The 26045-nt window shown below is 39.3% G+C and overlaps 1 protein-coding gene across 1 annotated transcript in view; it reads right to left on the reverse strand.

The window, feature by feature from the left end:
* LOC113324391 (cyanogenic beta-glucosidase-like) overlaps positions 1 to 26045 on the reverse strand; it is a 66331-nt gene that overhangs the window by 18843 nt on the left and 21443 nt on the right. Inside the window, exons 2-7 of the mRNA XM_026572713.1 lie at positions 18019 to 18035; positions 17534 to 17586; positions 15990 to 16217; positions 12414 to 12614; positions 11281 to 11426; positions 10183 to 10252 (exon numbers count right to left, since the gene is read on the reverse strand). Coding sequence (XP_026428498.1) covers positions 10183 to 10252; positions 11281 to 11426; positions 12414 to 12614; positions 15990 to 16217; positions 17534 to 17586; positions 18019 to 18035 — 715 coding nt within the window. The remainder of the gene's footprint in view (positions 1 to 10182; positions 10253 to 11280; positions 11427 to 12413; positions 12615 to 15989; positions 16218 to 17533; positions 17587 to 18018; positions 18036 to 26045) is intronic.

Here is a 26045-nt window from a genome sequence, read left to right on the forward strand (position 1 = left end):
CTTAGATTGGAATTCAAGGAGCATACCAACAACACTGTTGAATACGAAGCTGTCGTACACGCCCTCCGTATAATAATAGAGATGGGGGTAACTGATGTAAGGCTGACAAGTGATTCACAGCTTGTCATACGGTAAATAGGGCTCGAGTATAATGTGTACGATGACACCCTCTCAGCTTACATGGCCTTGGTCCAAACATTGGCATCACAAATCCCGAACATTAGGTTCCGGCACTTATGCAGAAGGGACCTCAGGCACGCGGATGCCCTAGCATATATATCATCCATGCTGAGGGATAAAAATGTCGAAACTATTAAAATAGCAAGGATATACGAGCCTTCGATTGCATCTCAATTCTCCTTCGCTACCCATCAAGATACGGTGGAAGAAAATATCGAAGATCAGGTAGGAGAAGACATCCATAATGACTTTGACGAAGAGGATATCCTGTCAAGAGCAAATCAAGACGAAGACTTCAGCAACGAAGATGACTGGAGAATGACAATACATGCCTTTCTTGAAAAAGGAAGCTTACCTGCGGACCAGAAACAAGCTAGGAAGATACTCTCCAAAGTAGGAAGATATGATCTTCGGGATGGGGTCCTGTATAAGAAATCCTTCCTTGGACCATTACTGCGTTGCTTGTCCCGGAAAGAGGGGCATCGAATTCTAAATGATATCCATTATGGTGACGCGGGGAATCATAGCGGCATGAGATCACTAGCTGACAAAGCAAAAACGCAAGGATATTACTGGCCGACAATGATACAGGATGCCGCGAGGATGTCCCGACGATGTGAAGAATGTCAGCGATTCGCAAAAAAGATCCACGCGCCGGCGACAATGTTAAACTCCGTCGATAGCCCGTGGCCATTTGCAAAATGGGGCGTAGACATCGTCGGGCCTTTCATCGAGGGATCAGGGAAAAGACGATTTTTAATAGTATCCACAGACTACTTCAGTAAATTGGTGGAGGCTAAGGCCTTGGCCAGGATCAGAGACGCGGATGTGTTTACTTTCATATTCCAGAACATCATTTGCAGATTTGGTATACCCTGAAATTGTATCGATAACGGCAAGCAATTACAAGGGAAAAATATTGACATGCTCTTCGATACTTCAAAATAAGAAAGAACAAGTCCACCCCCATATACCCTCAAAGCAACGGACAAGCGGAAGCTACAACAAGACCCTCGCCCTTATACTCAAAAAACAATTAGACGAGCATAAGGGAAGATGGTGCGAACAACTGCACAATGTTTATGGGCATACATGACAACACGAAGATCCGCCACCGGGGAATCCCCGTTTCTCTAACTTATGGAGCTGAAGCAGTCATACCTACGGAAATCCTCATGCCAACCACGAAGACCGAGCTTGGGAGAAAAACCTCACAACAGATATGATGTTAGAAAGGTTGGATGACTTGGAAGGAAGAAGGGAAGTAGCTTTACAAAAGATGGAAAATTATCAACGAAGACTAGCAAGGGAGTACAACAAAAAGGTAAAGCTCGGAATTTTGTAGAGGGAAGTATGTGTTGAGAACAATCCCACGGTATCAGCAAGAAAAGAAATGGGGAAAGTTAGCACCTACGTGGGGAGGACCTTTTATAATACACGACGTTGCGGGTAACGGTTCCTACTACCTTCGTAATCTAAAAGGCGAGGTCCTCCGGCATCCTTGGAATGCTAAGTGGCTCAAACCATACTTCCCATAGGAGCAACGCAGATTTGAATCTGCTTGGAGTGTACCAGAAGAAGAAGGGAGCCTGACCGCTCCACATGTTTCTATCTCTGGAAGAGGAATTGCAGGCCTCAACTTATCAATCAAACAAGCTTTCAAATTATCAAGTCAGAATCTATCGACAATATTGGGGAAAGTAGTTAATCTACAATCTCTCAGGGCTCCCCCATCAGTGTCCATAAGTGTAAGACCAGGGGGAAGGCACCCAGCAGAAAGAGATACCCAACCAATCTTAAGGAACGGGTCGACGGAATGGGTGTAAATATTTTAATCCCATATCCTAGAACGTTGCGTTGCCCGGCCCCCACCGTCTGGGAATCCTCTGGCCCAGGATTCGCCAGCGGGGTGACAGGTCTCAAGACGATCACGAAGGTACCTTCCTTCAGTATCGCACCCAAACACTTAAAAACTTTTGTTTTGTTTTTTCACAAATGCTTAAAATAAAAAAACAAACCAACATTGCAGGTATATCAAGAAGAGGATTCATTTCATAAAGGATGATTACAAGAAGTGAAAGGCCAATTCAAGGATACACAATCAAAAAATATTCCTTTTACAGGATATCAGCAAAAAATATCCTTGTTACATGATTACAAAAAGGAAGGATAATGATGCCGCGGACCTACAAATGCTGCGGTCTCTACCTAGATGGCCCCATCGGCAGGATTATTCCGAAGACTTGAAGGGACGCTCCCACCAGAAGAGGGCCCGAGGAGCTGGGCAAGGCAGAAGGAACGGGACGACGAGGATAGTTCTTCACGAGACCATGCTCGTTCTTTAGGCCAAGTTCTATCCTCTCCAGCATCTTGTTCGTCTCCTCAGCCAATTGACAACGAGCCTTGTGCTTAATAACTGTTGTCCGCTGTTGGGCTTGGGATAATAACGAAGATAGCCGATTCACTTCTCTAGAAGCAGCACCAACGGCCTCCTCGCGGGTTGCTGCTAAATTCTTGAAGTGATTGGTCTGTTCTTCCTGCTGCGCTAAGGAAGATTGAGCCTTTTCAAGTTTTTCATTTGTGACGCGAAGGCGTCCCTCGAGCTCTGAAAAAGACAACACCACGGAGTTAGCGTAGAAAAAAACAAGGTCACACTCGATGAAATGGGATTATACCTTCGACACAAGCCGAAGCCTCTTCATACTCATTAACAACCGCATCTCGCGCTTCATCAAGATGATCATATTCCGCGGATAATTTCTTATAGTCTAGTTGAAGGTTGGTGAGAGTAAATTGACAGGCATCTAATTCTACCTGCTTCATCGAGTCCATATGACGAAGGTGGTCGACCTCTTTATTTATCTCTGAGACCCCTTTGCTAGTCTGTACATGCACACTTCAAGATTCCTCTCAGACTCAGCATGACGAGCTACGTCGGCACGGGACGCGGCAAGAGCATTGCTGAGAGCGTAGACTTCGCACGAGCATCATCTCTTTCTCTGGCAAGACAGAGCATATTATCCTGGACCCCTGAAAGAGGAATGGATCGAGCCGTCTGTAATTCTTCTTCCAGCTGAATCCTAGATTCCAACAAGGAAGTACGCTCACGGGCTTCCCGCAGATTATCACGTCCACAGCAGTGTGCCATTAAATAAAGCACGATCATGGTTGTACAGATTTTGCATGTCGACCATCTGAACATGCCGCGCGCGCCATACCTCAGCCCGAGCATCCCATTTCTTGGCTTCATTCTTAATTTTCTCAACCAGATCTCTAATACGAGATTTTTGCCGAGCTCTTTCGTTTCGAAGCCATATCAGCTCGGGGACGCCACCCACTGGAGATAGGGTGGGGAGACTCAGACAGAACAACTAAGAAATAGAAGAATGACGACATACTGCGAGGGAAAAGAACCAAACCTGTGAAAGTTGAAACTTGGCTGCGAGTTTGCTCTAACTCAGCGCGCACAACAACAAGCTCTGAACGAAGACCGGCCTCTGCTTCACCCAGCTTTTCTTTCTCTCTTAAGGCTTTTCTTCAGTCTTCTATTTCCACCTCAGCCGCAGATAATTCCTTTTCTCGTGACGAAGCTTAGCCTCGAGCTTCAGAGATTTCGCTTTGAAGAACTGATACAGCACGTGGTTACAATGCTCACTCCTCATCATCTACACATCAAGATGACAAAACATTATTTCACCGAAGCATTGATCGTCACGAAAAGTATGTACGAAAATTTACCTCCAACACACGCTGCTGCGGAAAGCCATATTGATACCCGTCGGCGATGGCCATCATATCGGCAACGGAAGTAGGAGGCTCCGGCACAAGGGTAGCTTCGGGAACACAACCTTTTTCCCCAGGCTTCAGACACCCGCGCCTTAGAAGACATCTCCATCATGCGACGGGTATACGCGGTTGATTCCTTTTCCCCAGCAACAACAGGGCGGGATGAGAGACAAATAGAAGATTCTTTTCCTTGAACCAATCCATGATGGCGTCCTCACCCTCAGACGTCGGCGACTGGGAAGATTATCACGCAGGCGCATCAATGACCGATTTCCCTTCTCTGACACGACCCCCTCAGCACAATGTTGGCATGCTCCTCCGCGCCTACATGCGCAGCATGCTCCTCCGCACCACATCTTCTACAGTAGCGTCTCCATTACCATCACCACCAAGAACATCCCAATCATCATTGGGGGAAAGTAAAGAGAAGTCCTCGGGAAAATCGAGGGCTTCGTCAAAGAACTCCCCCGTGGAGTACATCCGATCAAAAGAAAATTCTTGAGAAGCGGGAAGGGTATCCGCGCATCACCCAGGGACGGAAACATCCCCGATAACAACGTCATCAGCCACCACGGCTTTGTTCCTTCCTTCATCACCACATGACCAGCGAAGACCTCTTCTTCGACATTGATAGGGGAGGTACCAGTACGTTCCTCCCCATCTGTAATCTCATCCTCAGCAAACTCTTCGTTCACTGGACTAGTAACTTCTTCTTGGGCTCAGCCTCGCCCATCACAATAGTAAGAAGACTGCTTCGGCCTAATCTTTTTCTTCTTCAACACCTGAAACCAACACCACAAAAAATTATTTTTCCCGACTGATGAAGTTCTAAAAAAAGCGCAGCTAGAATCCGCTACCTGAGCAGCTGAGGTATTCTTCGGTGGAAGTATAGCACCAGAACCTCCTCCTCGTCTCCCTCTACGACGTCAAGGGCATAAGGAAAATTCATACCCGCAAAGTTCAGACGCCAGGGACAGAAATCTCCATAGCGAGCAGGAGGAGACTCGCGTGGCTTACTATCTCGGTAGGCCGCCAACCGCGGGGACCAGGAATCCAACCGTAAGCCCACGGACCAACTATCTCGATAACGGTGGCGTGCCACTCGTAGTCATGATCGCGCTTGATCCTCTCTCGCGCGGGAAGAGTTTCCGACGACTAGACCCCCGTGCCAGGAACATACTTCAGCTTGGCATCGCTGACCTCATTTAACAGACGAATCTCGCCCCGAGGAGCAGGGAGATTCCGAAGGCTGACACTCCACGGCTTGCGATTCCTACTATTGACGTAATCACCGAAGGAGTTATTGAAATTCTCAGGAGTATACCATTCCTTCTCCATGGGATTGGGGACGTAGCAAGTCATCGACGTTTCCCCCTTACTCCGCAGATAGCATTCCTTCAGGGCGCGGAGATAATTCCCCGATAGTTGGGATACGGAACGGCTGTGAGTATTGGTGGAAGAGCCTTCACGACTAGCGAGCACGTCATAGTAGAAGGAATCACCTGATTTGTACAACGGCAGCATAAGACCAGCTTCGAATGCTCCAACCGTCGTTAACAAATGAAATTCATCGAACTCATACTTGAGATAAGCTCATAAGTAATATCATCCTCAGGGGCATAGAAACGAACCCCGAAGGCTTGAAGCTCATGCTTTTCCTTGAATATTTCGAGATCATATGCTTGAAGGTTACTTTTTTCCTACTAACCGAGACACTGCGTATCAAGGGGCAGCCTCATCCTCCTCGGCGGGGCCGGATGAACTAATGAACGCTTCAGAAGCTTTTCTCTTCACAGGGGGATTCTTTGAAGATTCAGCCCTAGGAGCTACACCCTTCGTATTCTTCCCTTTAAAAGTTGGAGGAGACCAGATGATGCTCGGGCACTAACGAACGTAGAGGAGGAATGTCAAAAGCAACAGCACGAGGCGGAGCCTGCGTACTCCTAGTATCATCACGAGGACGAGCGCATGACTCTTCGGGAACCAGACGGAATTGTCGGAGGAATCTCTTCCCTAGAGGACGAGGCTTCGCTCCAGAAGAAACTCGACTCCGACGAACATCATCTTGAGACTCTCGACGCAGGAGATATCGATAGCCAGAATCAGGAGTCTGATAAGTAAGCCGCGGACGGTCAGACATGGCTGCGAAAAGATAAAATCAAGAACAAGTTACACACAACAAAACATTACCAAAGATCAAAAAACACATCCATAGCAATACACACACGATAACGCAGAAACCCTAAAATTAGTATACATGCTCAAATTTCATAAAATTCATACCCTCGAATAGTGGCTTCCTTAATTTAAGATGAAGAACAGGGGCAAACTAGTATGCAAGCATCAGAAGAAGTTCTTCATCACAAACAAGGAACAACAGTAGCAGAGAATTTACAAATCAACACAGCGTAAACAGTGGAAATAAAGAAAAGAAAAACTTACCGGCAAAAACAGCAGTAGAAGAAACAAACAGGGGAAGCGGGCGTGTTAATGCTAAGGTGGAGAGAATTTAAGATCACAGGTCAATGAAGACTGACAGAGAATTTAAGATCACAGGTTCAATGAAGACTGACAGAGAATTTAAGGTCACAGGTTCAATGAAGACAGACAGAATTTAAGGGCTGAAAAAAGAATGAAAACTGAGAGAGCGTTTAGGAAGAATGAAATTAAATTTTCTTTCTATCCTTAAAATACCCGAAAGAAAGAGAAGGAAATTAAGGGAGGAATGGGAAACGTTCCCGTTACATAAGCAGTTAATGCACGAATAAAAGACGTGCCCAAGTATCTAGGAGAAGTTATTAGGAGTGAGAAGAATATGTGACGATAGTTTTTCTTCAAGGCACCCATTAGTCATTCAAGCCCGAAGAAAAGGGGCAAATTGTGTACACATATATCTCACTATCAGACACGTGTATATAAAAAGATACGTGGAAAGCATGCAGGCCAAAACATCAAAACATGATGCGTCACGAAACACCAAATAAACCCCGAGGAGTTACTTTATCTCATCCCCAAAAGAGAATCTAAGATCAACGGTGGAGAGAAAGTTAGCTGACACGGACTGACAGGGGCAGAAGACACTTGTCTGACACGAGCAGACCCCTCAACTACCCGCATTAAACACTCTGAGCAGTGTACGTGTCGACCAACCTGTGGAACGAGCGAGGATGCCTCTGCGGGATCAAGGGGCAAACGCAGACCTCCGCGTGATGGACGCAAGGACACAAGAAGATAAGGTTCCAACGGTCTTCAGAGACGGGTCCCACATTCTAACCTTATAAATACCCCATCTCCACCAAGAGGAAAGGGGATCGGAAAAGTCAGAAAGGGAAGGAGAGAGAGAGAGAGAGAGAGATTGCAAGTGTAAGTAAATCATTTAGAAGAGAGAAACATGTAAACCCAAAAGTCATTCGACTATTCGTGTAACCGTGAAGAACATAGTAAAACAACAAACCCCGTGGACGTAGGCTTTAGTGCTGAACCACGTAAACATTGGTCTTATTTACATTTCAGCACTTTACATTTGTTTAGTTCCATGGATGTTTACTTATACGTTTTGTTTTCCTTACTTGTACTTATATACCATGCGCAAACGCCTCGCACGGAGTTGTTAGATGAGGCCATGATAAACCCGAAAGTTTTTGAGCCAATGAATCAACACCAGGATATCATCATCACAATCTCATTAGATAATGATTGGTTGTGAACATTTGGACCCCTTCGTGGTTTGTGTGTTCACAATTGATAATCGGTAATATGCATATATTCAAAAATTTGCAAATTTTTTACTAAAAAATATTATACACACACACAAAAAAAGACCATGATTTTTTTTCCTTTCTAGATTTCTAATCATGTGTCACTCTAGCCATAAAATAGTTAAAAAATTGGATGAGTTTAAGCAGATGTGTTGATTAACTATAAATTTATAATAGATCCATAATCATTTTCCACATAGGATTAAAAGCAGGGTTACATTGGGGGTCTTGGAAAAATAATTGGGGACCCTACGTACAGGACAAAAAAAGGTCATGAAATAGTAATTGGGAGCTATCCCTTATCCCCAACTTTTTTAAATGGCTAAACTACCCCCAAATTATTAGTGGTAATTAAGTTAATTAATTGTTAATTAGTTTAATTAGATTAAAATCAGATTTAGGGATAAAATTTTGATAAAAGAAAAATTGTGTTTTTGTGTTGTGGAGAGGAAGAAGTTGAGTTTTTGGGGGATTCCAGTAGAGGAATCATATTGCTCAAAATGAAGGAACCAATCCTCAAAATGAAGAACCCGAAGCTCAAAACAATCAGGTAAACTTCCTATACTCTTCAAATTGTGTGAATGATGTCCCAAGTGGTCGATTCATGTACACTATGCAACTACTCAGTGTGAGGGTCGTTAAGTCGAGAGGGTAATAAACGAACGACTCTAAGGAGTCGTCAATTACTTGACACAACCTTTGACGACTCAAACCTGCAACTTTTGCAGGTTATGAAAAATCGTCAACCAAGTGTGATATAATTTACGACTCCAGCTAGTTAGGTCATATAGAGTCGTTAACTTAATATGTTTAGAACCCAACGACTCTAAAATTTTTTACTCTCTCAAGATGTTACTCTTAAGGTCGTTAATTAGGCATTCATATATACTGACGACCCTAGCGAGCCATTTCATAGATCAAGGGTCGGCAAGCAAAATTTATAAAACCAAACGACTCTTCAACATCGTTAACGACTTCACATGACGACCCTTCAACATAGTTAACGACTACAACCATTTGACATGACGACCCTTCCTATTTTTTAAACATGGAACAAATGTTGTATCATATAGAGTCGTTAGCGATTTAGAAATCCCAGACGACACTATTCTAAGGCAGAAAACCAGGTTTAGGGTCGTTATCTACTACATCCTAATGGTTAATGATTTTTTATCAATTCAACATGCATATCAAAAATCGTTAAGCAATAAAAAACCGTAGTTAACGACCTTGGAACTGTAACTGCAATTTTGCAGTTGAAACCTAATTTTTTTTAGTTCACTTACGACGATGAATCGGTGAGAATTTTTTTTTCTCAGAAGTCGTTAATGGAATGGGAAACAGTGGGAGAGAGGGAGCGGAGGAGAAGAAAAATGGGAGGAGAAGAAGTTATTAGAAAAGGATATAATGGTTATTTCACCATCATTTTGGATGCCCTATATATCTTTTGGTGTGGATATAAAATATATCCTGGCCCCCGATTAGTTTCCATGGCCCAATTCAGCCTTGATTAAAAGCTATGGCTTTCCCATATCAAGGAAGCTGTTGGAGATGGTCCGGAATCCGGATAGCCTTAGGTCATTGCATTTTTGGGTTAATTAATATCAGTCATCAAAAATAAATAGCTGACACAGTCGTGATTTAAACCTTAAAATCTGGAAGGAATTGTTTTTTCTAGAGAAAATGACGAATGCCACGTGAGCTTGGACCAATATGTGGAATCAAAAGTTTGGACGATACTTGTCCTCCCACCGATCCATTTTGTACTAGTGTTAGAAGATCTTATTATGGGTAGGCTTCCCCCGGATTCGTTAGGCCCGTGAAAATGACTTACGTTTGTCAAACAACCACAAAGAAAGTAGTAGGCATTCACAGCAACAGTAGTGATGAACAAAAAGGCAGTGGCACTAGTCATTCTAATAGTAAACTTTACACTACAAGCCATTCTACATTTGTCTTTTATACGTTATATAGTTGGGAGACGACTTCTTTTTTCCAAAAGTAGAATTAGACACCACTCAAGTGTTGAGAATCATTAAAACCATATACGAACTGATTAGACATTTGATTTTAGTTAATCTTATGCCGGACAGATTCTGTGTAGTGCTAAGTGAGACACTGAGAGTGAGGTAGTGATCCTAAAAAAACACACACATGGTCAACAAAGAAAAGAACATATAGTGTATGTTATGCGCTTGTTAACTAAACTCGGTCCTTAATAATGATTTTCTAACTACTTACAGAACTTCAGTCTTCACACTTCAGATCCAGTTACACCAAACATCTACCTAATTATCATCAATCTACTTCATTACTACATACTACATTTCTTTTCTTTTTAATAATGAACAATTCAGTAGATCACAGCCAGATCCAAATTAACCGAGAAGAGATATGCATACTTATAATTACCGAGAACAAAGAGATCGAGGAAGTGTGTGTGTGAGAGAGAGATTACCAGGAAATTTGTGAGTCCAAGTATCCCAAATACTTGGTCCTCTACCATCTTTACTCGCTGCACCTTCATACTGCAAGCATTTGAAATTAATAGAAATGGCCGATGAAATGAACCATCATCGTGACATAATATATTGTTGGATAAAGTATTAATAGTGTAACTGAGAAGAAGATACTTAGCTCAAAATAATGTTGCTGATGTTGCTGCACAGAGAATGTAGAGGCACGTAAACTACGCTGTCCTAAAGGCAATATCGCCTGCCACTCCTCTGAGATGCTACAGCAGTTGGCGAGTCACCTCCAGGATACAACTACAGTTAGTACCCCTCAATGTAGCATAAAATGAGGGTACCCTTAGAGCTTGGCAGAACTTAAAACAGTAGAAGAAATGTTTACAGAAAAACAGAGGGAGAGTAGAAGAGATGTTTCTCTGTGGTGTGTCAAATGAGCTCAAGACTCCTTCCTTATATAGTGTTTAAGACGTTACAAACGAGAGGAAAAAATGCATGCAACCAAACCATGCGTATGACAGAAATACTGGTAATGTTGGGTTAAAAACAGTGTTGCTTTTGTCAGGCTTAGAGCAGTGTGTTGTCAAGAAGCCAAGCCAAACATGTGCAGACAAGGAAAGCAAGACAAACACGTACAGACAAGAAAGCCAAGACAAACATGTGCAGACAAAGAAGAAGATTCTTCTACATGTGTGTAAAACACGTACCAAAAGTTTCAGCAAAAAGATAGGATCTAATGAACCCACACCCGAACCGACCGACCGGACGGACGGCGGCGACGTGCATGCTTCTGTGCGAAGCACCGCGCGTACGGGAAAGGCAACCTTGCCCTAGTCTAAGCCTTCCCTCCAAGCACAAAAGTCTAATGACCCAAGGACCATGCCCTTATAGCCAATTCTATGGTATTTATGTCTAAAACTCTTTAGATTTTAGTCAATGTGGGACTATTGTTTTATCTATTCAAAAGAAAAAACAATTAATGGGCAATAGGTCTAGGGATCAAAACATAGTCCAAGGAAAAATTGGTAATTTTAAAGCGTTTTTTCTAACATATATACTTAATAAAACTGAGAGAGGGACAGAAATACCTGATAAGAAGATGAAGATGTGCCGAAAATGAAACCAGCAGGAAAACTGGTCCGATTATGTGCAAATGATGACAAGTCATGATTAACGTTATTGATCAACTTATCAGCAACCGAGCCTGATGAGCGAGTTACTGCTGAAAGGATTGCTAGAAGCAAGCGAAAGATCATTGTCGAAAATATACTGATGATGATAAACCGTCTTCTTCATAGCTATACGCCTCCCCTCGGTAACCCCAAATTTGCCCCGTCTTAATTTTCCACTATCCACTATAAATAGATAGAACTGATGAGTGACGATACTAGACTACTAAACAAGTTGTTTTTCAAATCACGAAATTGCCCCCTGTGGTGTTCCCTACCGGCCTACCCTACGGGTGCTATTTCCAAACTTTTTTTTTTCCTCCGCAACACTGGAATTAAGCTCGTCAACTATGATCCGCGAGTTATAACATCAAAGGTATCCCTATCCATCCACAAAAAAACTATTAAAACAAAAGTAACAAAAAAATCCTAAAAATTTAAAACCCCAAAAATCCCAATTTTGGTTTCATCATAAAATTTGATGAAACCAATTTTGAAATTTGGGGGTTTTGTATCGATTTTAAAAAAATTAGGGTTTTTGTATCAATTTTATTTAAAATGGAGTTTTAATGGATCCCAACATTTGAGTGGGGTTTTTGTACCACAAGTTTGGTCACCTTGGATTTTCATGACTAGTTCTGCGTCCGCTAAATGAAAGAGACCCTGATAAATGGGGTGTGTGATAATTTAAAGGGGACATAATTGTTTGGGCATTTTTTAGGTGGTCCCAAGACTGTTTGGTCTAGGGGAAAACATGCTTCTTGTTTGGTCTATAATTATTTGAAAATATTAAATGGACCAAAATACCCTTTCGTGTTAATTCCCACTTTTTTTTTTAGATACCATGAAATTTTATTGATTAAATTTTGTTAGGATCAAAGAACCTGGATAACAGATAATCCATATGCATAAGATCAATGCTAAACTCTTCAATGACTAGCTTATCCTTCCTAACTCTCTTCGAAATGGAATCAACTAACTGATTAGCACTTCTCCTTATAGAACTGATCTTAGATAAAATAAAAGACTCTAGTAGAGTTTTAATGTCTCACAAGAGCTCTTTTTTTCCCATCTTACAAGTGATGGATAATTATTAATAGAATTAATAACAACTTCAGCATCAACAACTAAATGAATGATGTCCAACTCCATGGCTTTAGCCCACTTTAAACCTTCTAGTACTGCCATGCATTCTCCAGTCACATCATCAATTACTCCAGTTGCATAGGTTCCTTTGAACCCTGTGCAGTCACCTGCAATATTGTGCAAGACAATGTCAATACCACAATCATAAGTATCTTGCTCAAATGATGCGTCAACAAATAACTTAAAAGAGCCTATTGTTTGTGGGTGAAAACTGTTTCTACCGGTTTTGGTAAATTTGTGTGTGTGGATGAGAAACGAGTCTAGTCCCTAAACAATGTACTGCACGAGAGTACTTTTGATTCGAGAGATCAATCTGTACAGTAATGGCCTAAACCAAGAAATGGCCATTCCAGGCTTTCTTCGGTCACAAAGTGAAGGAGAAGGGTTGGTCTTAGGGAGGGAAGCGAAGAAAGTATTGAGACCAGAATCGTTGATTCTGAAGGTGTGATTGTTTACGACTTGTATCAGAAAGTAAAACTGTCTAGCAGAATGGAAAGCTACCAGGTGATTTCAGGTGATTTCTGGATACTGTGTTGTTCACTGTACAAAACTTGTTGTTTTGAGGAAATAGGTAAAACCTATTTACACAAGTCGTAATAAAACGTATCCTGGTCTCGTAGGAAGTAGAAACAATTGAGTGGTGGAAGAGTAACGTGTAATGTCAGGATTTATGTTTCCATAATGAAGGGATTCGTTTACACCATTACTCTTTGCTATTACTAACCACCCCGCTTTAGGAAACTTTTCTTGTAACGAGCGTATTTCACGCCGTACACTGTAAACCGCCAGACCAATACCCTGATGAGCATCCCCCAGTTTGTGACATGTTTGATGTCTCGAGTGTTTTAGTGGAAAACATGTAGCATTTTGCTACGTGTGGTAAGTTAAAATCAAGAGGCTTGCCGAAGGAAAATACCATGTGATGCTATTAGGCTCGTCTTGGCTGGTCACCTAAAACCTGCCACAAGTCTGTTAGTTCGGTGGAGAACTTCGATGGCTGAGATCGCATCTCATGAGGAAGTGTAGTCGTTGATTATGACTACCTTGTGTTGGAGCCTGATAATGCCACAGTGGGGTTTTGGTGTACGCCAGTGGTAAGGTGGCATGGCTCGTGCATGCCAGTGGCACGATGGTGCAAGTGGCGCCTGGCGTAGCCATGGCCACTAGATTTAGGCGGTTGGTCGCCTGAAACTTGCTACAAGTCTATCAGTTCGTTGGAGAACTTGGATGGCTGAGATTTGTAATTCAAGAGAGAGGGAGGCCGTTGATTATGGCCATATCTCGTTGTATAGCAAAGTGGCACCATTGGCATAGTGGCGCCTAATGTAGCCATGGCATAGCAGCATGCCAATGGCGTAACCGTGGCGTTGTGGCGTGGCCACGCCTGTTGCGTTGCAGCATGGCCAAAACTAGGATTTGGCTCCGTGGCCAAAGTTAGGGCTTTGCGGCATGGGCAAGGCTAGGGTTTGGCGCCGTGGACAAAGTTAGGGCTTGGCGGCGTGGCCAAGGCTAGGATTTGGCGCCTTGCCCAAAGTTAGGGCTTGGCGGCGTGGCCAAGGATAGGATTTGGCGTCGTATCCAAAGTTAGGCCAAGGCTAGGATTTGGCGTCGTGGCAAAAGTTATGGCTTGGCGGCATGGCCAAGGCTAAGATTTGGCGCCGCGGCCAAAGTTAGGGCTAGGCGGCATGGACAAGGCTAAGATTTGGTGTCGTGGCCAAAGTTATGGCTTAACGGCGTGGCCAAGGCTAGGATTTGGCGCTGCGGCCAAAGTTAGGGCTTGGCGGCGTGGCCAAGGCTAGGATTTGACGTCGTGGCCCAAGGCTAAGATTTGGCGTCGCGGCCAAAGTTATGGCTTGGCGGCATATGACCAAGGCTAAGATTTGGCACCGTGGCCAAAGTTATGGCTTGGCGGCGTGGCCAAGGCTAAGATTTGGCACCGTGGCCAAAGTTAGGGCTTGGCGGCATGGCCAAGGATAAAGTTTGGCGTCGTGGCCAAAGTTAGAGCTTGGTGGCATGGCCAAGGATAAGTGGCTCGTGGAATCTTATCGCAGCAGAGTGGCATGTTGGCATGCCGACTAATATGTTGTTGTGGCAGGGTGCATTTGGCCTTTATTGTATGGTGGCAAGTTTAGAGCAACTTGATTGGTCAAGAAAAGGGGTCGGCCAAACATAAGGCGCGGCCACACTTCTAGTGCTTGTGTCGCATTTAAAGTGACCTGATTGGTCGGTAGGAAGGAGAGGGTCCGGCCAAGCATGGGCGTGGATACACTTGGTGTAAGTGTGGCGGCTTTAGAGCAACTTGATTGGTTGATGGAAAATGGGGTCGGCTAGTATGGGCCCAGCCACGACTTATGTGCGTGTGGCGGGTTTAAGGCGACCTGATTGGTCGAGGGAAATAGGGGAGGTTTAGGATGGGGCGTGTCCAATGTCAAGTGGCGCCAGCTGGCCTAAGTCATGGCCACGCCTCCCTTTGCTGCCGAGGCTCCCTGATTTCTGATTCTGGGCAAGGTTTTGCACCTACTGATCCATGGCGGATTAATTACCTAGTTTGCCTAGACTTACTTTCGACAAGCAAGGTCTGGTATACTGCGCAAAGCGCAAAAGTAATTGATTGAATTCTATGTGTTGACACAGATTTCTTTAAGTTCATTTCCAGAGAGCATCATGCTTTCTGATTGAATACCTTATGCAAAGACCTTATCCTTGATATTTGGAAAATCGTGCTACTCTGCTGCGAGTGGGCACAAATTGTCATGCCATATCAACATTAAGGGTTCAGCCGGGAACATAGCATAGAAAGCATTCAAAGAAACTTATATTATGTGAATATAGGCATATGGGATGGTTGCTACATGCACCATTCTGCGTAAATTTCATAAGAAAATATTGAGTTACTCAATAAATGTGTCAGTGGAGAGGTTGACACTCATAGCTCCGTTTACTTGCAGAGTGACGTCACATCATATGCAAGGTTTTAAAATTTTAACCCTAAGCTAAAAACCACCATCAACACCTATGTTTTCTCTATGAATGTAATGCATGATTGACAGGAGATGCAATATTAGAGACTGAGGAAGTGATATCAACTAATCTATCTTGCACAGAGTTATTAAAACTAATCAGTTGATATTGAATTATAGAAAAGGTATTCATAGAGTTGAGTGATTTATCCTGAAAGACACAGTCACATCTCTCTTTCCATATTATCCAACATCCTACTATTAATAGTTCTCTCAAGCTTTGAAGATCAACATCACCTACATTTTGTGCATCTTGAAACCATGAAATGATCCGTTCTCTCACTGACTGGCAGTTAGCTATTATTTGATCAGTATTTATGTTGAGAGATCTCTAGACTGCTTTAGCATGATTACAACTAATTAGCAGATGATAAAGAGTTCCATCTTCATGCTTACATATCTCACAGTGAGTTTCAATATGTTTCATGGCTTGTGACAATCTTAATCTTGTAGGAAAAATACCTTTTAAACACTTCCAGATAAACAACTTAACTCTATGTGGTAGCTTTATCTTCCATGGTTCCTTCCAAACCGCTTTGGGCACAACATTTAAAGTTGCCTGTTGATGAACCCTATCTTCCATGAGTTTATTATATGCACTCTTTACAGTAAACTTACCATCTTTAGAAGGAATCCACTTAATAACATCTTCTTCTTGAAGAGAGAGTTGCATCTTCTTGATCTTCTCAACTGTGTCAGGAATGAATAAAATGTTGAGCTGTGAAGCATTCTAATCATTAGTCTCTAAAATAATCAACTCACTAACATATACATAATGAAGATGAGAGGGAGAGGCTCTACTTTAGTGTCTAATCCAGTAATCCATCTATCAACCCGAATTTTAGTGTCTTTGCCATTATTAACCTCCATATAATAATGAGAATTTAACTTTTTGCTGACCGCAAATTCCTTACTTTATTACAATGAGAATCCCAACCTATACATACCATGGATAACTAATATGTTGAAGTTCAAAACTTACAGAAACCAAGCATTTTAATATATGGCTAAATATATATTAACCATGTGAGAGTAAGTACGAATATACTTAATTTTTCTCTTATAGACTTTGCTGAACAACTAAAATGCATACAAATTTTAAATCGTAATCAAGAAGCTAACAAACCAAGATCAATATTATACAAGTTAATTTTATGAAGAGGACAAATATATTGTTGGTGAGGATTTGAAAATTCAAATTTCAACTAAAATTAAACACAATAAGCTTGTTAAAAAAAAAACTAAAATTGACCAAGCCACATTAAAATTATTTTAATGTTGGATGCAGACACAAAAGAAAAAAGAATTTTGTTTATCATTTATTTTTATATTTATCCAAATAACTCGTTTTACCAGGTTATTTGTTTTTCAAACCTTTTTTTCCCTAAGTTATAAATTATATTGTGAAGACAAATAATAAGCAAACACTTTCACAAAAAATCAGCTATCTTTAGCCCCAAAATAACACAAGTTAGTGAAGGTCAAGAAGAATAAAGAAGAACTATAACCAATAACCAATAATTTATTTTTTAGCGTATAACAATTAAGAAAGGGATTAAGTTTATAACTGAAGCTATTTTTTCTATTTATTTTTATTATTTTAATAATTTAATTAGAAAAGAAGTTTTATATTATGAACAATATTTTTTTATAATAGATTGAGTTCTTAGCCTAACGTCTTAAATTTATTTTCCATCTTTTTAATTTCTTCGAATTATAAGTTCTTTAAAGTTCTAAACTTGAATGGCAATTGATTTAGGAGAATATGGAAACCAATTTAGATGATGGAAATGATTAGTTAACAAGTCGATATTCTTGTTAAAAAAAAAAAGAAAAAAAAATGATTTAACACATGGGCTTGAACTGATTAGAATGGGTGTAAAGTAATACCATACCTATAGGTATACATTGTTGTTGTTTATTTACATATTTTTACCGATTAGATGATTTATTTATGCAGCCCATATCTACAGTGGTTGCGGTAGAGTAAAAATATTCCACCTCACCTTCAGGAACATCAATTGTCTCTGGAACTTGGGGTGGCTTATGAACAGAGTCACTACACAGTTAATAAGAAAAATAGTTAAGTAACTTATATAACAGTTATTTTACTCTCCCCGTTTCTAAAAGGTAGGTTTGTTTTGGCTAAGAAAACTAATAATTTTAGCCATTTTTTTCGTATTTTTTCTTAATTTGTTCTTGGACCCATTTATTTAATATTAGAGAAACAACGAAGAGAGGAGTGGTCATCTTTTTATGTCAAAGAGAGAAAAAAACGAGAAAAAGAATTGATCCGTTCTTGTGTGTTAAGAGACAAAAAAAAAAAAAGACAAGTGGTCCCTCCATGGGTAGATTAGTAAACTCATAATATTTGACTTTCCATTTATGGAAACCAGACTACCTTTTTGACATATACAAATAAGGAAACCATGCATATATTTTAGAAATGGAGGGAGTATATATTTAAAGGGATTTAGTGATAATTACTTACAGTGGTGGGGCTTGAATCTGCAATGAGTCAATTTTCAGATCTATACCAAGAACATGGCCGATATATCTGACTTCTGAATATTCGATCACCCTTAACTTACAAATTCGACACTTATAGAATGAATCTCGTCCCTTGCTAGAAACATGCTCTGGAGGTGGGCTCCAAGATATAACGAGACTCGGAAAATTGGATTTCATCCAATTGGGCCCAGCGGTCTGGCAAACCACTTTTAGTTGTTGACTCGTGAATCATCCTTGCCCTTGAATTCTAGGCGGCATGGGGGGTACAATGGATAGTTCCAGAAAGTTTCTACACCATCCAAGTCGTTTCCAACCATACGAATTAAACTATCTACATAATGATCTAACTCAGAAATAACATCTTAGATTTCCATCTCTTGAAATCTTTTTGTTGAACTTCTATGGTCTTTCAACATCATTCTTTCTCATTGTTATAGAAAAAAGTTATTGTAATAAGATTGTTGGACTGGTAATAATGAAACAACAAACATTATATGAATCTATCAATACTGAAAACTAATTGAATGAAATTAAACACACAATTTGGCACACGAGGGAGAGCCACCTGCTCAATAAATTGTCCTTAACACAATAGTCTGCAAGTACTCCTTAATACAAATGATGTTATTCCTCATCAGCGGAGATGTGTCCAGGATAAAACTGACCGATATAGACTGTATAAAGCACAATACAACCTACCCAACTTCGAACTTAACAGAAAGGATGAAGAAGGGAAATAAACATGCAAACGCATAAGAAAGCAAGAAAGGGTGAAAATAAGTCGTGATGGTATCCGCTTTTGAGACGACTTACAAAACATAATTTTTTTTCTTTTATTAGAAAAATATGGAGTTAAACCAATGCGCAAGTTACGCCCAAGATTAAGTCGGAAACAATGACATAAATGATTAAAAACGTTTTGAAATATTCTGTTATAATATTGATATAAAATAATTGTTGCATAAAACATTTCCTCCAAGTCAGAAACCCCAAATTAAGCAAATCAGTTAATAAAGAATTAAAATTCGTTTTAAATTCCTCAAGATAATTCAAAACAATTTTGACCAAAAAGAATAGACCCTGGTTGACATGTATCCACGCTGCATGCCCAAGCCGAAGCCTTAGCAATAACATGTATAGTTTGCCCGCCCTTCCATATTGGTGACTAAGATATCTAGTGTATATGGAGAGCATTCAACTTTAGTAAACCCAATGTGGGACTTAATTAATGTTCCCTTTCATCCACTCATAAGAGAAATGAGTAAACATCCTTAGTGACCCATAGGTCACAAGATCAAGTCCAAATCAAGACTATAAAAATTATATTAAAACTCTATTTTTTTGTAGCTGTGATACCTTACGGAGGATTATCTTTATAGCGGCGGTAATACGTTATGGAGGTCATGGTTTTTCTCTCTTAACCCGAGGCATAATGAGTGATCATTCATTAGATACAATATTGATGGCTATTGTATCCTTTTATAGGTAGAGAGAGGATAAAGTTATTAGGCTTTAATATTTGATCTATAGAACTCGACCGCCTGAACGTGGCTCTAGCCTCCCCCACCCCACCCCACCCACCGAAAAACGATTTAAAATCCATGTTTAGCCCTTATTTTTCTTTATTTGTTATGTTTAATCCACTTGGTTTTAAAATTTAGTCCTCTTATTTCTAAAATTCTTAGAGTTTAGTCTACCTAATTTATAAAATAAGTTTTTATCTCCTCTCAAACTCAAATCTGGCTCCGCCACTGGAAATATCTTAATACAACCTTGATTTTCATGCTCAATAAAGATAATGTTGGAAAAGAATAACCAAAAAAATAAATTTTAATGATTTTGAGAAAATAAATAACTTATTATTTTGGTTTGAATGAAAAACTTATTAGTCTCACATCGGAGAGTACCTGCTTTTTAAGTTGTTTTAAGTGACTATATAAGCTTATTAGTCCCACATCGGAGAAATCCCGCTTCTTCAGCTGTACTAGGAGATTATATAAACAAGCTTTTATTAACCTATAGAATCAATCCTCGGGAAAGAGTTTCTCTATATTTTTAGAGAGACTTAAAGAACATTTTTTTTATTGTTTTCATAAGCCTTCGTGATTTTCTTTGAAAGTTTTTTCGGAGTTGTCAAGCTCAAGTTGAGCATCTACTACATATGCTAGTAGTAGGTGTAGTAGGGTGTTTTATCCTGGAGGCATCCATCCTATGAAGTTTATATCATCACTTTTGGGCATAGCCGGGCGCTAATATATTAAGGACAGTGTGTTGAACACGTGACTCACTTTATTTTTCCAAAGTTTTGGCATGTTGTTGTTGTGGAGATCTGGGAAGCCCATTCATTTTGCCAAATCGATCACTTACATTACAAAGGATCTATGCATGTATCAATAAATTTTATTTATTTTCTTTTTCCTTGTTATTGATTATTGCACCCCCAACATTCTTAAGACAATAATTGTATAATAATAATCGAAATTAGATGATTGATTTGTGAATCGTTGATGTTCATACTATTATTTGAGAATTGATCGGTCGAACTCGCAAGTTTTGCTATCTCAATCTTGTTGTCAAATTTAGTTGTACAAAACTATATCTTTGAAATGACAAGGGTACCAATTACACCACAATATTTTTCGATATTAATGGATAAGTCTGATACCTTGCGTGATCTAATATAGACAGATACTATCAAGAAGATAGCAACCACAAGGTATACACTTGGTATATGGTTTAAGTCTGAAACCGGACCTTAAATTCGTGCAAGTGCAATTACTTTAATTGTAACTTAAACAAATTATAACGCGGAAAGTAAAGTAAAAGCACACAACAAGATTTTGTTAACGAGGAAACCGCAAATGCAGAATAACCTGGGGACCTAGTCCAGTTCTGAATAATAGTTTGCTCAGTATCCCTGCGTCCGCAATCGAACTGGCTAAAGCATGTGAATCCTAAGATAGATTCCACAATCTTAAGTTATTTTAGTCTCTCTGAAGACCTTAAGCACTCAACCTTTTCGATCGTCTTCCAAATAGTAAAGGACTAATCTGTTTAGTAACCACTCTTCGTATCTCAATAACTTAATCATAGATATAATAGTTGATCTTGACAAAGATTTTCTATTTAAACCAAAAACTAAAATAACAATACAATTATCTAGTTTTCCACCAACGGTACTCGTGGAGCTTCTTGATCCCACGAAAGTCTTTAAATGAGCGGTCGTAAGAGATTTCGCCTAATTAGAGTATTTTCCTCTCCGGATTGATGACTCCACCAGAAACAACAAGAATAAAGTTTGTCTGACTCTTAGGATAGTTTGCAGGAAATGAAAACTCAGGTATTTATAGATGAAGGTTGTTTGGAAAACAATGAAATTCCAAAACCGGAAATATTCTGAAGATATTAACATTAAAGTACTTAATTTCGGTTTTCCTATTTCCACTTAAATGCCAAACCATATTTCCAAAAAAGTCTCATATGTTGTTAGTGTAGCACATTAACTAATAATATTTTTTCAGGGGATATGCTTTAATTTCTGGTAATTAAAATATATATGATGAAAATAATAATTAAATAATTTTCAATATTTCAGTATGGGATCACCTTGAGCATCAAGGAATATCTTTGAAAAATTAATGATAAGAGTTATATACATGTCCAAATGATGTCGACATCTAGAAATTTCTCTCAGCAAAACCTAATTCCAAGATCACACAAAACATAAAGAGATATGTGAATATTGGAAACTCGGTTTTGCTCATTGGGATCGGTTGTACCATAACTCACAATGTAAGCTATGACCGGTTATACCATGCTTCCCAAACTAGGTTGTGACCGGTTACACCATGCTTCCCAAAGTAGGTTGTGATCAGTTACACCATGCTTCCTGAAGGTAGCTTGTGATCGGTTACACCTTACTGAGATAGCTTGTGATCGGTTACACCTTACTTCCCAATGTAGCTTGTGACCGGATACAACTTGCTCCACAAAGTAGCTTGTGACCGATTACAACATGCTACATCATATAGCCTATGGCCGGTTATACCACAATTATCAACATAAGTTAAGATAGGTTCTACCTTGTCATCTTGTATTGGTCGTTCAAAATATATTCAATAAAGAACCTGACCAATCATGATTTCTTTTCGATTACAAAACAAGTTTGTATATGTGCTTCCTTTAAAAAAAATGTTATGAAACATTGTTTCCTATGATGAAATCAACACACATAGCTTACCCATAATCAAGTAACTAAATACAAAGATAATTTTGATGTTGTATTTACGAAGTTTCAAAACATAACCATTTATAATTCGTAATTCAATAGATTCCTTGACTCTTTGATCATAATGATATGACCAAGTCTAATCACTAGATTATTATATATACAGCTTCGCATGTTATGTTTTCAGTATAGTACGACTTGAAAGATACATTAGAAATGGAAACAAGTCAAGTCAGTATTACTAACCAAGTGAGAGGATGATGTCCTCGTTGTAGTCGTTACTTCTTCTCATTCTTCAGGTATTCGGAGTAATACTTGTTCGTCTCAACATTCCTATACTTTCTAGTCTAACAGAAACGAAGTTGACTCTAGTATTTAATCAAGCGACTCTAGATGAGTTTTGATACTAAAATATGACAACCAAACTTGACATACCAACGCTTGGTGAGTTCAACCGAGCTATGCTCTAACAATCTTCCCATTTGTCAATTTTAGTGACAAAACTCTATTAGATATGGAGATAAATGAATTACAAAATAAACATTCTTCATACGCTTTATTCCAAGTTTCAACATCACAATAACCTGCATAAATTCAAAAAATGAATGTCGTTGACATTTGAATAACTAAGGGTTTACTGCCCCTAAAGGAAATCTAGGTAAATATTCAGTCCGAACATCTTTGTTATCCCCCTTTTATAGTATGAAATAGTACACAACACGATGATATGTTTCTCCCCCTTAGTCTATGTTTTACTCTTTCGTTAGATATAACATTTAAGCACATTTGTCCTTTCCTAGTGATTAAAAATCACTTTTCTACTCCATATATTTCTCCCCTTTTTTTATCATAAAAATGACGAAGAAACGAACAAACAAAAGAGAAAACCGAAAGGATATTACAAATCTATAAGACTTGTACAACCTCCAAGAGTTAAACACGAAGGTTTCACATATCATTTTAGATAACCAATACTAAAACTGAAACTAAAAAAGTAATCCAGCTTTATGTTAGAGCATTACTCGGTTGAACCCACCAAGCGTTGGTATGTCAAGTTTGGTTGTCATATTTTAGTGAATCAAAAATCATATTAAAAGTCGCTTGATTATGTACTAGAGTCAACTTAGTATAGGTTAGCTTGAAAGTATTAGGATATGAGACATTACAAGTATTGTGAAGTCTTGAAGATGTGAAGAAGCAAGGAGATACAACGACGACAATCATCCTTCCACTTGAGGTTAGTGATATTTGACTTGAACTGTTTCATTCTCTAACGTATCTTTCAAGTCGTGCATATTTAAAACATAATTGCGAAGCATATTTGAACTCTAGATAGACATAGTATTAAGGAATACGTTACGAGGTTTATTTCTTAACCATTAAACTTTGTAGATAAGATATCTCCATAATCATTTGAATGCTATTATTATTATTATGTATGGGTATGAAGTGAGGATTTCATCCTAGAGAACAATGTTTACATGTGTTCTAAGGAAGTGAGTTCGTAAACTTGTTTGTGAACCGAAAAGGAAATTTCCAGGTGTTATTGGTTTTGTTATTCATTGCATATCTTATGAACAACCAATATGTGTGATTGAGTGTAACCGCTCACAACTTGTTTGTGTTCTTGGTAGAACTATTCACAAAGGCCTGACTTATGTATTGGTATAACTTTTATTACTAAAACCGATCTTAAGTAATCACCTGAGATGGTATGATCGGGTTTGTGTGTCTGACCAATTATGGGAAAGGGGAACCGATCCTAGTAATAGGTGCAGTACATCACAAAATGAAGCGATCCTTGTTTGGGGTGCAACAAGGTTTATAGCATAAAGGGGAACCGATCCTATGGACATGTGCAACACTCTTTTAGGCAAAGGGGAACCGATCATATGCACATGTGCAACACATATAAGTTAGATATCATATATATGTTGGGAACCGATCCTAGTACCTAGTCAACCGAATTTTAGAAAGCTAGTGTGACTATGAACATTACTCACATGGAGGTAGAACCGAAACTTGTTTTGGTAGAACCTTTAAACCAATGATTGTGATTGGATGTTGGTTTGATCAATCACATAGTTCTTGAAAGTCAGATGAACCAATTCTAAACTTGTTTGGAAGTGTGGAAAATCGGTTTCAAGGTTGTAAGTGTGAAAGAGAACTTACAAAGTAAGGATGTCGACATACTTTGAACACGTGTTGTGAATGTTTATTTCTTTAATTGTTCAAAGATATTCTTTAACGGCTAAGGGAAGAGAATCCCAGGATCGAAACATAAGTAAGTTAAGAATATTTTAATTAAGGTTATTAATGTCATTTTGTAGGGAAATTCCAGAATTAGTAATGTGCATTTACTAATTAGATTTTTCGAGAGATTTCAATCATTATTTTTGGACAGAGCATTTCCAGGAATTATGAAAACCGAATTTGTGCTTTAATGAATATCTTGAGAATATTTTCGGTTTTGGAAATTCCTTGGTGTCCAAACTTCCTTGTCTATAAATACTTGAAGTTTGCCTTTCTAGAAAACTAATCCTCCGTAACAACAGACTTCCTATTTTGTTGTCGTTACTGGTGTAGCCGCCTATTCGGAGAGGAGAGTAACCTAATTAGGCGAAATCTCTTACGGCCACTCAGTTTAAAGTCTTCTTTGGGATTAAGAAGCTCTAGCGTGTAACGTTGGTGGGAAACTAGATAATTATGGTTTATCTTTTGTTTTCGATTGATTTGATTGACTAACGGTGGTTGAAATCCGATTGCACCTAGTTTGTTTATTCTTGAAAATCTTCTCTTCTGGTATAAGATTCACTCAAACTAGTTCAGAGTTTCGACAGGGATCTTTACACTGTTGTGAGTTCCAAAGACGATCTTGTGATAATCCATTGTTAACAGACTCCGTTCTATGCGTGATTGATCACAAGAGATTCAAGTGATTGTGTGCAGGTTTTTATTGAAGATTTAAGAAGATTTGAAGACAAAGAATATATTGAAGATCTGACTTGAGTTTTATAATCTTTGGTGTGCACAATACTTGTTTTGGGAAAATAGGATCCAATTAATAATCGGTTTATCCTTTCGGTATATTGGATTGATTATTTGAGTAGATCGGCATCAACACAATTATTTGGATTAAGAGTGTTGTTGGCTTAATCTTAAACTATTACTTCGGTAATTGAATATAAGATAGATCTAAGGACATGACGAAGGAGTTGATGTTAAGATAAACGGAAGAGCCTTTGTCCAACTCATATCACTTGGTTGAATAGAGTTGATACCAAACAGATTTGTTGTTCCTTTATTGTTTGGAATACGAACCAAAGGAATCGTTCCAAGTACGTGACTTATTTATAAGTTGGAGGCGTGGGAATACAGACGGAACTATGTGAACTATAGGTTTAGTTGCTTGGTCTCAACTATACGAAGTTAGGTGTAATTTTGTGTAGAGGCTTAATCCTGAGAGTATTGAATTCTGGACAAGGTCCAGGGGTTTCTCTGCATTTGCGGTTTCCTCGTTAACAAAATCTTGTTGTGTCACTTACTTTATATTTCCGCATTATAATTGTTTTATTATAATTAAATTAAATTGCACAAACATTAATTCCTATTTACTTGATAAGCAATCCTATTGTGTTTGGTTAATTCCTAACCATTGTATCAAGTAAACATACTTCGTTGTTGTATTGTCTCGATCTCGTATCCATAGATGATCACACGAAGTGTCCACCGATTAGTTGTATTGTCTCGACTCAGTCCATAGACAATCACTTTCAGAA

Source organism: Papaver somniferum, chromosome 11 (assembly GCF_003573695.1).
Source record: "Papaver somniferum cultivar HN1 chromosome 11, ASM357369v1, whole genome shotgun sequence".
NCBI classification, from domain to species: domain Eukaryota; kingdom Viridiplantae; phylum Streptophyta; class Magnoliopsida; order Ranunculales; family Papaveraceae; genus Papaver; species Papaver somniferum.